General features: G+C 42.1%; 1 protein-coding gene across 3 annotated transcripts in view; it reads left to right on the forward strand.

The window, feature by feature from the left end:
- The first annotated feature begins 999 nt into the window (after nt 1-999).
- phactr2 (phosphatase and actin regulator 2) overlaps nt 1,000-14,014 on the forward strand; it is a 56,824-nt gene continuing 43,809 nt past the window's right edge. The window contains exon 1 of one of the 3 annotated variants that reach the window (XM_041858975.2): nt 1,000-1,228. In XM_041858975.2, coding sequence (XP_041714909.2) covers nt 1,216-1,228 — 13 coding nt within the window. In that variant the 5' untranslated portion in view covers nt 1,000-1,215. Of the gene's footprint in view, nt 1,229-11,491; nt 11,842-14,014 lie in introns of those variants that run through there. The other 2 variants (XM_041858974.2, XM_041858976.2) reach the window with 2 other exon arrangements.

The raw sequence follows: 14,014 nt of genomic DNA on the forward strand, positions 1-14,014 counted from the left end.
GGACTTTGACTCTCAAATATGGCCTATGTGAGCATTGAGAATATGCAGCTACTTTAATAATGCGGTTCAGTTGTAGCACCATCAGGGATGGGAGTGTTAGCAGGGCACAAGTTGGCACCTTGTTGGGGTTTATTTTCAGTGTGTATAATTTACACAATGTTCTAAATTGGGCATCAAGCTGCTCAGGGGCAATAAAGGGCCAAGGACTTGGCAGCTCTTTGAAGCCTTTGATGCCTCTTCTCATCTCAACCCCCATGGCTATTCAGCTACTACCTAACCAGGTGCTGGTTCCTGGGAGACAAGACGGGTTGTGAGTGAAATATGTAAGTGGCAGTACTTGCAGTCGTTATCTTGTCAATAGCCTAACAATAATTGATGACACCAGAACTCAAATATTACATAATCGCATCAGATGCTCTATTATGGTACGTGCATCTGTCCATGAGAGATTAATGTAACAATTACGTTTATCATAACCTGCCCAGGGTTCCCATGCTTGCTCATTTCTAGAGTAACATGCAATCTACAGCCTTCTTAAATACTCCTGGCTGAGCCAGAGATGAAAATACCCTCAAGTATGACTCATTCCTTTTAGAACAATGTCCAATTTCAGCACTGAGCTTCAAAATAGATGAAAAACCTTTTTTCTGAGATTTTTCACACAGTGGAGAGTGGATCGCTCAAACCCTCTTGTTCACAGACTTCAAGCATCCTCACATAATTTCCCATTCTGCCTCTGATGATCGTGATGGGTATTGACACAGAGATCATCTAAAAATCTAGGTGAATAGCAGTAATGGAATTAGTCTGGCTTTAATGAAGGTTGCAGAGCTCCCTCCCTCCCTCCCTCTCACTCACTCTCCCCCTCTCTCTTTCTCTCTCCCTCCCTCTCTCTTTCTCTCTCCCTGTGGCCTCAGGCTGCAGCTAAAAGCCCCAGTGGACAGGGAGGTTCCAGACTGGCTCAATCAGGCCCTGCTAATGGTGGTAATGGTTGTTGTGTCATCCCCCTGTGCTCCCTGGGCTGCTTCATGGTCAGGTACACAGCAGAGAGGCAGGCAGCGAGGAACGCAGATGAATGTCAGAGAGCCATCTCCCTGCACGGGAGGGGTTAGAGGGAGATAGTGAGGGAGATAAAGCGAGAGAGGGAGGGAAAGAGAGTGACGAGGAAAAGAAAGGATCCGCTTACAAGGGTGATCGCTTTCTCCTCATCCAGTCATGGAACATGCTCGTGAGTGCCCTTTACTCTGTGTGTGTGTGTGTGTCTATGTTGTTACTGTGTATATTTGAGTCTGTCTGTGTGTGTGTGTGTGTGTGTCTATGTTGTTACTGTGTATATTTGAGTATGTCTGTGTGTGTGAGAAAGTTTATTTTCTTTGTGCTTGTTGTCAAAGTCACTGTGTGTGTGTACTGTACAGTAGTTGGGAGTAGGAGCTCTCTAAATTGCCCCTGGACTGTGCATGAAGAGGGCCGCCTAGAGACAGTTGTGATTGATAAGTACCCTACTTATTGAAGAGGAACTTTATGAGTTTCCCTCTGTGTATTCAGATCCGCTGTTCAGGGAACAATAGACCCGTTCCTGTAATGTGATTTTGTTAGATTACAGTTGTTTAAATTACTTAGTTGTGCCTAAATTGTTTCAAAACCTGGTTTGTGTTGTAGTTATATAAAGACAAAACACACAGCTGTATCACTTTGAGAGATTACATTTTTTAATATTACATGCATCATCATCACATAACGTATCATATAGTCATAGCTAGTGGCAAGGTATGATGACTAAGTCTCTAGTAGTGCATTAAGGTCAGTCTATATTTTGTTGATTGCCCACACAGAAATATATCAACTGCCACTATGATAATACTACAGTAGTAAAAAACAATGACGTAATGTATACAAAGACACGATACAAAGCTATTCCTCATGACTTTGTGTGTCTGTTATAGCTTTGTATATTTCTTTACACATGATTTCATATGGTCCAGGTGGATTCTTAACAGTAGATTGTGTTCTTCAATCTGTGTTTTACAATGCAAAAAATAATTTGTATGCTGTATCATATGAGGCAGGTTGTTCACATTTGCACAGCCTCAGACAACAATGAATCAGCAGTGTCATAGTGATGTAGAAAACCCCAATGCTTGACAAGGCTAAAGGCATTTAAAGTAAATGACAGGATCTGCTTAATAATTTGTTTATTTCACAAAACTCAATGAAGTGAAAACTGATTTCTCAACTTCCCTGTGGCATTACTAATGCTGCAAGTCTGTTTATTCTGTCAGAATCAACCATATCCCAAAATAGATGTACTCAATGGCGGGAAATGTTGTACGATTTCCATTGGTTAATGATTGAATGCCTTCTTACAAATGTTTGCTTATTTTACCTAGTTTTATCTTGTACTTTCAATTGAACTTTTAATTGAAACAACAGGACTCATTGTGGCAGTGTAATGGTTCAATCTTGGAAAGGGACCAAAGTAACTGTAATAATGGTAAAAATCAATGACACTAAGCACTGCACATCTTCAATGTACAAAGCATCAATAAGCTTAGCAGCATGAAACATCTGAACAAACACAATTGGATTCTAATTGAGGAAGATCAGATCTCTCATTTGCTACAGGTAGTGATGGGGATTTTTCAATAAAGACAAACAGTACTACATTGTTGTTTTTTTTGTGAATGAGCAATGGGTGTGTAGACTGTCTCTGGCTGAGTCTGTTGTTGCTCTCCTCTCTCTCATAGTGAACCTGTACGTGATCATTAGCCCTGATTTAATGCTCTCGATTCTCTCTGCAATGGGCTATTATTAAGATTTCAAAATAAGAGCCATCCAGACCAGGGAAAATAAGCTACTTACTGACAGGATGCCATGTATTGATTTGTATCTCTACAACATTTAAGTGTAGGAAGTGAAGTGGTCCCGTAATGACAGATTCACGCCATACAAACAGTAACTGGTATCAGTTTCAATAATAGTTTGCTTGTGGAGAAGGTCAAATCTAATCATGCTGTGTATCAAGTAGGTCATTCTGATATGTCAGTGTTAGGTTTTTTTCTCAATGTACCATACAGGTATATACAGTATTTGTATGTAATCACTTTTGATTTGTGTATGTACTGTGGTATGAAAGGTTGAGGTTGCAGCATACTTTGAATTGTCCCACAAAGGTGGGACAATTCAAACTACGGTGCAAACTGCACATGCAAAACATAGTTAAAATGTTATGACCTTGAGGTTAACACATTGTGTTGCATGCACAAGTACCATTACGTCTCTACCATTGGAAGTATGAGTACGTGCTTGCACCTCTCTAGCTCATATTATGCCATTTTCATTTTTGCCTTTTAACTGATGCTAGCTATGGAATGGCATGCCGAAATGGTATAACTTAAACTCTTAAAAACCTCTATAACAGCCAATATTAGCTGGATCCATCACATAAATTCACATCAATGTGTACTGTACTGCAGCTGGTAATCTGAATGCACTCACTGACATTTAGCTCTTTTTGATTAGACTATAAGCAACTAGACAAATTCAACGACCATACAATTATTTCCCAGTGCTTGATATCGAAACTAGGCCTTTGCTTTTTGGATCTAATAGCAATTAACTGTATGGGCAAACGGTCCTGTCTGCTCCACTCAATCCTTTATGCAGAACAGGTCCTATAGTCTGGGACCTATCTCGATTTAGAGCACTGAATGTATCAAATTTGTTATGACATAGTCAGAAATGTTCATCATGGTTTTGCTGTCATTTTATACAGATAGAGCCTAGGTTATATAAAATATTGTTTACCAACACTTTGGAACTCACTCCCTTTGGTACCACATTTGAGGTTAATAAATAAATAATCTAAAAGGAGGAAGAACTAAAAAGCACCACTTAAACAATAATTACCTTGTATTTTTGCTGAGATTGCTGCTTAATAATGTATGACTCTTTCTCTTTTTCAACCACATGTCGATGGAATGTGTGCCCATTGAGCTATTTTCTCAGACATCCTGTTACAGTGCAGTTCCTTTTTTTATCCTTGGCAATTAGTCAATGAGTGAGGTATACTGTAACAATACAAAGACATATACAGTCAGTATCCATTACGCTATTTCACTTCCTACTATCGGGCCTTCTTCATAATGAATAACTAGGATAATACTGAGTAGTAATTTGTACTAGAATAGAAAAGTGATTAGGCCATACATAATTACTTGTCAAGTATTGAAACAATATAAATGTTGGACTATTTATAACTTAGTATTTAAAGTATTTACCTAGTGATTTGTAAAAGTAGGCTATGTGTTCTCAACATACCTATCAATACATTCAGGAACTGAATAAGTAGTGGGGCTGGCTGGGGAATATGTGTATTAGCACTGATAGATTCATGGGGCTGTATTTGTGTTCTTGTGGAGAGGTTGATAAGTAAAGAAAATACTCTTGGCCAATCAAACATAAATTCCCTTCCATATGCACTTAGACTGCACATTGGTTATAGTCCTCAGGGATTTCCTCCCTAAGCCACTGCAGGCTTTCATCTCTAGAGCAATGTTTGGTAACACTTTCTTAAAGCTGACTAGTAATGCTTTAGTACAGATGTAGGATCTTGATTTTACCTGTATTGTCGCCGCATAATAATCCTGCAGCAACAGGATTTTAACGTTTAGTCCATAATGTTGCTTGATCGGTGGTTAGGCTATTGGCTGGCCAAAATTAGGCTACATGAAAAGTGCAATACTGTTAATATAACCGTGTGTTAGTGTGAGTTTTCAGTGAATTTATGTCAATCACAAAGCTCATCTGCATTTCCTGCGGTGTAGGAAGATTCTCAGCAACAAGAGTGATCAAATTAAGATCCTACACCTGTGATTGTTATAAGCATATATAATAATAATAATAATAATATGCCATTTAGCAGACGCTTTTATCCAAAGCGACTTACAGTCATGCGTGCATACATTTTTTGTGTATGGGTGGTCCCGGGGATCGAACCCACTACCTTGGCGTTACAAGCGCCGTGCTCTACCAGCTGAGCTACAGAGGACCACTATATGAGCCACGATAGTGTTCAATATTATAAGGCTAATGTTACGTTTCTCCATCTATTGTGGGACATTTTGGTAACACTTATCTTAGGTCTGATTTTGATTTTGAGTTTCTAGAATATCCTTGTATACAGAACATTGTTTATTAAACAGTAGATGGCAACCTTGCACCTAAACCAAACAGTCAATGAATTTTTACAGACTATTTTCATTAGGCTACTCTGTATATCATGTCACCATAGACCCTATTGTGTACATACATTCTGGCCATTAATCATGATTCTAATTATCCTACATGTCAACACTACCTGGTCCTTTAATTGAGCTTCTATATATAGTAGTTTGCACATTTCACTTTATCTACACTCACAGTTTCCCTAAATGTACAATGCCAATGCTCTTACTCAAGGTATGTTGTAGTCAGTGTGTGCGTCAGTGCTGGACTGTTTAGTATATCCCTGTTTTGGTATGTGAAGGTATTTTATCTGCTGCTAACAAACATCATGCAGCCAGGGTGTCAGCTGAGCCCCTGCAGAGCACTCTATGACATAAGAATTGCTTCATGGGTTGAGCCTCTTGCCTCGAAAGGAAATAGAGTCAGCCATCTTTGGTGTATTTTTAAATGGTGTGAGTGAGCTCAGGGTTGGTCATCTCATAGTCTATTAGCATTTAGGGTCAAAGTAACAGCATATGCTTATTGTACAGCGCTGGCTTTGCCAATTCAAAATGATTGTGCTGTAATTTTAGGACATACACTATTGACTAGGAGTAAGGTTTAGGAGGTGGGAGGACAAAGAGATGGATTATGGTGATAAATTCACCATGTAGCTGCCTGTGAGACAATGCTCAGAGAGGGTCTGGAGGCAGGAGAGGGCTGGTTTCTTTCAGCTCTGGGCAGGAATTGGAGAGCCTTCCTGAGAGGTCTCCACCCACAGGCAATACAGCTCACTCAGGGCTTTTTTCTTCTTCTCAGGAAACCATAGCCTACAGCTAAAGAGGAACTATTTGGATGGCTGTTACACTCTAAGAAAGTTGTGAGAAAAAAAAAAGGATAATAAAGTAGTGCAGGTAGTAGCCTAGGCAGCCGATATTGGCCGCTAAATCTGCACTATCGTCTAGGATTGATGTGCATTCCCGGTAATACACTCGTGTCCCCTGTTGACCGGCTCGTCCATAAAGCATCCTCCATTCAGGCTCCAAAGGCATCATTTTCCTCCTTAACTAACTTTAGTGGCAGGCCGTCTGAAAGAAAAACAGGGAAAATGTGTGTACTGTCTTAATAAAACATAATTTTCCACCACAATTTTCAGATTTTCAGACAATTTAGGATGATTTATGTAGATTTAAGCTTTCCATTGGCAAAATACATTATTAAACAAACTTTCTATTCAGTTTTCAAATACCTATTTTAAGATTTGTGGTGAGTTCATATTTATTTTAAACTAGCTAAGTTAAAAACAACAAAAAAACAATACCATGATTGTGATTTTAGAGATTTAAAAAAAAAATGGTCATGTGCCGAATACAACACGTGTAGACTTTACCGTGGAATGCTTACTTACGTAAGAAAAGATTAGCAAAAAAATAAGGAAATAGTAACACAATAAAATAACAATAACGAGGCTACAGTACAGTTGAAGTCGGAAGTTTACATACACCTTAGCCAAATACATTTAAACTCAGTTTCACAATTCCTGACATTTAATCCTAGTAAAAATGCCCTGTCTTAGGTCAGTTAGGATCACCACTTTATTTTAAGAATGTGAAATGTCAGAATAATAGTAGAGAGAATGATTTATTTCAGCTTTTATTTCTTTCATCACATTCCCAGTGGGTCAGAAGTTTACATACACTCAATTAGTATTTGGTAGCATTGCCTTTAAATTGTTTAACTTGGGTCAAACATTTCGGGTAGCCTTCCACAAGCTTCCCACAATAAGTTGGGTGAATCTTGGCTCATTCCTCCTGACAGAGCTGGTGTAACTGAGTCAGATTTGTAGGCCTCCTTGCTCGCACACGCTTTTTCAGTTCTGCCCACACATTTTCTATAGGATTGAAGTCAGGGCTTTGTGATGGCCACTCCAATACCTTGACTTTGTTGTCCTTAAGCCATTTTGCCACAACTTTAGAAGTATGCTTGGGGTCATTGTCCATTTGGAAGACCCATTTGCGACCAAGCTTTAACTTCCTGACTGATGTCTTGAGATGTTGCTTCAATATATCCACATAATTTTCCTTCCTCATGATGCCATCTATTTTGTGAAGTGCACCAGTCCCTCCTACAGCAAAGCACCCCCACAGCATGATGCTGCTACCCCTGTGCTTCACGGTTGGGATGGTGGGGGCGGCAGGTAGCTTAGTGGGTAAGAGCGTTGTGCCAGTAACCGAAAGGTCGCTGGTTCTAATCCCCGAGCCGACTAGGTGAAAAAATTCTGTCGATGTGCCCTTGAGCAAGGCACTTAACCCTAATTGCTCCTGTAAGTCGCTCTGGATAAGAGCGTCTGCTAAATAATGTAAATGTAAATGTGTTCTTCGGCTTGCAAGCAATACCCTTTTTCCTCCAAACATAACGATGGTCATTATGGCCAAACAGTTCTATTTTTGTTTCATCAGACCAGAAGACATTTCTCCAAAAAGTACGACCTTTGGCCCCATGTGCAGTTGCAAACCGTAGTCTGGCTTTTTTATGGCAGTTTTGGAGCAGTGGCTTCTTCCTTGCTGAGCGGCCTTTCAGGTTATGTCGATATAGGACTCGTTTTACTGTGGTTATAGATACTTTTGTACCTGTTTCCTCCAGCATCTTCACAAGGTCCTTTGCTGTTGTTCTGGGATTTATTTGCACTTTTCGCACCAAAGTAGGCTGCGTGGTCCCATGGTGTTTATACTTGCGTACGATTGTTTGTACAGATGAACGTGATACCTTCAGGCGTTTGGAAATTGCCCCAATGATGAACCAGACTTGTGGAGGTCTATACATTTTTTTCTGATGATGTCAAGCAAAGAGGCACTGAGTTTGAAGGTAGGCCTTGAAATACATCCACAGGTACACCTCCAATTTACTCAAATGATGTCAATTAGCCTATCAGAAGCTTCTAAAGCCATGACATCATTTTCTGGAATTTTCCAAGCTGTTTAAAGGCACAGTCAACTTAGTGTATGTAAACTTCTGACCCACTGGAATTGCGATACAGTGAATTATAAGTTAATTAATCTGTCTGTAAACAATTGTTGGAAAAATTACTTGTGTCATGCACAAAGTAGATGTCCTAACCGACTTGCCAAAACTATAGTTTGTTAACAAGAAATGTGTGGAGTGGCTGAAAAACGAGTTTTAATGACTCCAACCTAAGTGTATGTAAACTTCCGACTTCAACTGTATATACAAGGAGTACCGGTACCGAGTCAATGTGCAGGGGTACGAGGTAGTTGAGGTAATTGAGGTAATATGTACTTATGTAGCTAGGGGTAAAAGTGACTAGGCAATGAGGGTAGATAATAAACAGAGTTGCAGCAGTCTTATGGCTTGGGGGTGGAAGCTGTTCAGGAGCATTTTGGTCCCAGATTTGGCGCTCTGGTACCGCTTGCCGTGTGGTAGCAGAGAGAACAGTCTATGACTTGGGTGGCTGGAGTCATTGACATTTGTTAGGGCATTCATCTGACACCGCCTGGTATAGAGGTCCTGGATGGCAGGGAGCTCAGCCCCAGTGATGTACTGGGCCATATGCACTACCCTCTGTAGCGCCTTGTGGTCGGATGCCAAGCAGTTGCCATACCAAGCGATGATGTAGCCAGTCAAGATGCTCTCAATGGTGCAGCTGTTGAACTTTTTGAGGATCTGATGGCCCATGCCAAATCTTTTCAGCCTCCTGAGGGGGAAGAGGCATTGTTCGTCCCCTCTTCACGACTGTGTTGGTGTGTTTGGAACATGATAAATCTGTAGTAATGTGGACACTGAGGAACTTGACCCCCGCTCTACTACAGCGCTCCACTACAGCCCCGTCGATGTGAATGGGGGCGTGCTCGGCCCTCCTTTTCCTGTAGTCCACGATCAGCTCCTTTGTCATGCTGACGTTGAGGGAGAGGCTGTTGTCCTGGCACCACACTGCCAGGTCTCTGACCTCCTCGCTGTTGACTGTCTTATCGTCGTCGGTGATCAGGCCTGCCACCGTCATGTCGTCAGCAAACTTAATGATGGTGTTGGAGTGGGTGAACAGAGAGTACAGGGGGGACTAAGTATGCACCACTGAGGGGCCCCCGTGTTGAGGGTCAGCGTGGCGTATGTATTGTTGCCTACCCTCACCACCTCGGGAGACCCGTCAGGAAGTCCAGGATCCAGAGGGAGGTGTTCAATCCCAGGGTCCTCATCTTAGTGATGAGCTTGGAGGGCACTATGGTATTGAACGCTGAGCTATAGCTCATGTAGGTGTTCCTTTTGTCCAGGTGGGAAAGGGAAGTGTGGAGTGCACTGGAGATTACATCGTCTGTGGATCTGTTGGGGCTGTATGCGAATTGGAGTGGGTCCAGGGTGTCTGGGATGATGGTGTTGATGTGAAGTCTTGACCAGCCTTTCAAAGCATTTCATGGCTACAGATGTGAGTGCTACAGGGTGATAGTCATTTAGACAGGTTACTTTGACATTATTGGGCAAAAGGACTATGGTGGTCTGCTTGAAACATGTAGGTATTACAGACTGGGACAGGGAGAGGATGAAAATGTCAGTGAAGACACTTGCCAGCTGGTCAGCGCATGCTCTGAGTACGCGTCCTGGTATTCCGCCCTTGTGAATGTTAACCTGTTTAAAGGTCTTACTCACATCAGCTACGGAGAGCGTGATCACACAGTCGCCCGGAACAGCTGGTGCTCTCATGCATGGTTCACTGTTGCTTGCCTCGAAGCCAGCATGGAAGGTATTTAGCTTGTCTGGTAGGCTTGCGTCACTGGACAGCTTGTGGCTTAGTTTCCCCTTTGCAATCCGTGATAGTTTGTAAGCCTTGCCACATCCGACAAGAGTCAGATCCGGTGTAGTAGGATTCAATCTTGGTCCTGTATTGACGCTTTGCCTGTTTGATGGTTCATCGGAGGGCACAGCGGGATTTCTTATAAGTGTTTGGATCAGTGTCCCGCTCCTTGAAAGTGGCAGCTCTAGCCTTTAGTTCAGTGAGGATGTTGCCTGTAATCCATGGCTTCTAGCTGGGATATGTACGTACAGTCACTGTGGGGACGATGTGGTAGATGCACTTATTAATGAAGCCGGTGAATGATGAGGTAAATTCCTCAATGCCATTGGATGAATCGCGGAACATATTCCAGACTAGGTCTGGGCGGTATACCGTATTTTACTATATACCGGTATTGCTGCACGGACCGGTTTGGGTTTTACATGATCTTTTATAACGATATTTGAATGTTTGGTTTGTTAAATGTGATACGCCTTGTGTAACGTACAATTTTATAGTTTACTTTGCTACTTAAGTAATCTCTCTCGATGCCGCTTTCCACACAAGACCTAGCCCTGCCCCGTCACTCAAGGAGCGCATTTGTTGTTGCTCGACCACGAGACACTTGCGTTCAGTCAGCATGGTAACAATGTTGATGACTACGATGCTGTTTCCACTTTGCTTCTTAATATAAATCGACAAGCATTCTATAATTACACTATTAGTTTGTTTTTCTTTCCTAGCAAGTTGTGGCTAAATCGTGTTAGCCGCTAATGCTAATAACTGTACTGAGTCAGCGTAAACGTAGCTAGCTATACAGCCTGATACCTGTGATAGTGTTTTTTTTTGCCCATATCGTGCAGCCCTGCGTGTCAGTGTGGACATGATCTCAAATGAGTGCTGGAAATGCAGAAATGTATGAACATTATTTTTGGTTGAAGTTTAATTGAACTGTATAAAACAATCACAATGGAGAGAGACCCTGAAATAATTTAGAATGTATGTGTTGTCACCCTAGGGTCACACACTACTCAAAGAAAGTTTATAACGTGTATTATTCAAAAACATCAAATACCATACCTTCAAAAAATTTAAAAATACCGTTATATTATATTTTGGCCATTTCGCCATTGGGGCGGTTTAGCAGAGATTGTGGATATAATGACGAGATGCTCGTGTCTCCGCCCTAACAATGGGAGTCGTTGTTCACAAAGGCGGAAGACAGGCATGAGGAGGCAAGATCACGTGGGAACATTCTAGCCAATGAGAGGGCAGATACGCGTGTGAACAATGGACACAACTCCCAATATCAAATATTTTTTCAAAGTTGCTGGAATGCCACGTGCGTCCACTTATATCAGTACACTTGTAACAACCTAAGCATTACGAAACTTTTATTCGATCAAATAAACCTCACGTAGAAAATTTGCAATTACATTTTTTGTTTACCAAATTCGACGCTCTCATTGTTCTCCATACACAAATTCCTCACCTCGTGGTCTTATTTTCGTAGACAGATTTTGGGCGGAGAAAACCCTCTCGCTTCGCCTCTTCCTCTCTTGGTATAGAGACTTCCTCCCCTCGACCTCTGACGGGTAGTAGCCTAATCTGCATAAAGAAATGACAGACATTCTTGAGCTGAATCGGAGAGAGGTTACACAGTGGTTTTCAGACCCAGTGGAGTTTTTTTCAAGAGTTTTAACCCAACAATTGGCCGGAAGTAGGTGAAATGATTTGGCGATGGCGACGATTTTGTGGTGAAAGTTCATCTGGGACCGCGTGATTGTTGCTTTGGCGGTCCATTGAAGACAGAATGGGACAGACGTCTGTCTTCACCTTGTCTGAAGATGCGAGTGGTGAGTCTTTCCTCGTTCACGCCGAGATATCTTATTGTTCAGGAAGTCGATCATGTCTGACAATTTTTCTCGTCTTACTTTTCTAACTTTACCCATTTTAAATGCACATATTCAACAAGTTTGAGTTCGTTTGCTGAAAATGTGTCTTATTTTCCGTTTACTCCAATGTGATCGTGTATATGCATCTACATCATTGCAACTGATTCTGAATGCATAAAGCTGTTAGAGTAATTGACTTGCATTAGGCGATAGTAACATTTTACTTTGACATGAATCGGATACATTGTATCACAAACGGTTACGTTATGCTCATCAGTCATGGAACTAATGAGTCAACAATGACTCATCTTTGAAACCAGTTTTCAATACCCAAACTAAATCACAATGCAAACTGGAAGACATGCAAAACAGATCATTTGTGCAATAGTGAACTGTTATTGCATAATAAAGAATCCAGTACCACACTGCTCTGGCTCTCCTTTTGACCGGTTTGAGTACTATCAACTACATATTCAATAGGAGAGATACTGATCAGCACATCTGTTGTCTTTTCAAAAGAGAGCAGGGGCATGTAGGTTTGGTGAATTATCCAACACACAATGAGTCACGAAACCTTGACTGAGACCAGTGGGATAACACAGTAGTCTTGCAGAAGACATGGGTTCAATACCCGGTTGGTCACACATGCTCAAGCAAACTGACATTACTGTATTCATGTCAAAGTTAGTATGTGGGTGGTGAAGAAAGTTGCATGGTCCCTGAAGACATGCCACCCTAGGCGAGACAAAAAAAATGCGGCCCTCTTCCTATCCCGCAAAGTAGAATAGTAGCCTAGGCTATACAGTGTCGGCCCACAGTGCACTTTAAATAATGCCTTTCCATTTGTAAAACAGGCAGTTGCACTGGCTTTATAGTCCTGATACCTGACAAAGACTTAAGACATCATTTTGGTTATTCAAGCTCTAAATATCAGCTACCATAGGCGCCGCTTCCTAAAGTAAATAGAAAAACATTTTCCAAAACTATATACAGTGCATTCGGAAAGTATTCAGACCCCTTTACTTTTTCCACATTATGTTATGTTACAGCCTTATTCTAAAATTGATTAAATAAATATTTTTCCTCCTCAATCTACACACAATCCTTGATGTTTCTTCAACTTGATTGGAGTCCAGCTGTGGTAAATTCCATTGATTGTACATGATTTGGAAAGGCACACACCTGTCTATGTAAGGTCCCACAGTTGACAGTGCTTGTCAGAGCAAAAACCAAGCCCTGAGGTCGAATGAATTGTACATAGGGCTCCGAGACAGGATTGTGTCGAGGCACAGATCTGGGGAAGGACACCAAAAAATGTCTGCAGCATTGAAGGTCCCCTAGAACACAGTGGCCTCCATCATTCTTAAATGGAAGAAGTTTGGAACCACCAAGACTCTTCCTAGAGCTGGCCGCCTGGCCAAACTGAGCAATCGGGGGAGAAGGGCCTTGGTCAGGGAGGTGACCAAGAACCTGATGGTCACTCTAAAGGAGCTCCAGAGTTCCTCTGTGGAGATGGGACAACCATCTCTGCAGCACTCCACCAATCAGGCCTTAATGGTAGGGTGGCCAGACAGAAGCCACTCCTCAGTAAAAGGCACATGACAGCCCGCTTGGAGTTTGCCAAAAGGCACCTAAAGGACTCTCAGACCATGAGAAACAAGATTCTCTGGTCCGATGAAACCAAGATTGAACTCTTTGGCCTGAATGGCAAACGTCACGTCTGGAGGAAACTTGGCACCATCCCTACGGCGAAGCATGGTGGTGGCAGCATCATCCTGTGGGGATGTTTTGTGCGGCAGGGACTGGGAGACTATTCAGGATCGAGGGAAAGATGAACGGAGCAAAGTACAGAGATATCCTTGATGAAAACCTTCTCCAGAGCGCTCAGGACCTCTGACTGGGGCGAAGATTCACCTTCCAACAGGACAACGACTCTAAGCACACAGCCAAGACAACGCAGGAGTGGCTTCGGGACAAGTCTCTGAATGTCCTTGAGTGGCCCAGCCAGAGCCCGGACCTGAACCCGATCGAACATCTCTGGAGAGACCTGAAAATAGCTGTGCAGCGACGCTCCCCTTCCAACTTAACAGAGCTTGAGAGGATCTGCGGAGAAAATAGGAGAAACTCCCGAAAT

The sequence above is a fragment of the Coregonus clupeaformis genome, chromosome 31, assembly GCF_020615455.1.
Source record: "Coregonus clupeaformis isolate EN_2021a chromosome 31, ASM2061545v1, whole genome shotgun sequence".
Classification (NCBI taxonomy): Eukaryota; Metazoa; Chordata; class Actinopteri; order Salmoniformes; family Salmonidae; genus Coregonus; species Coregonus clupeaformis.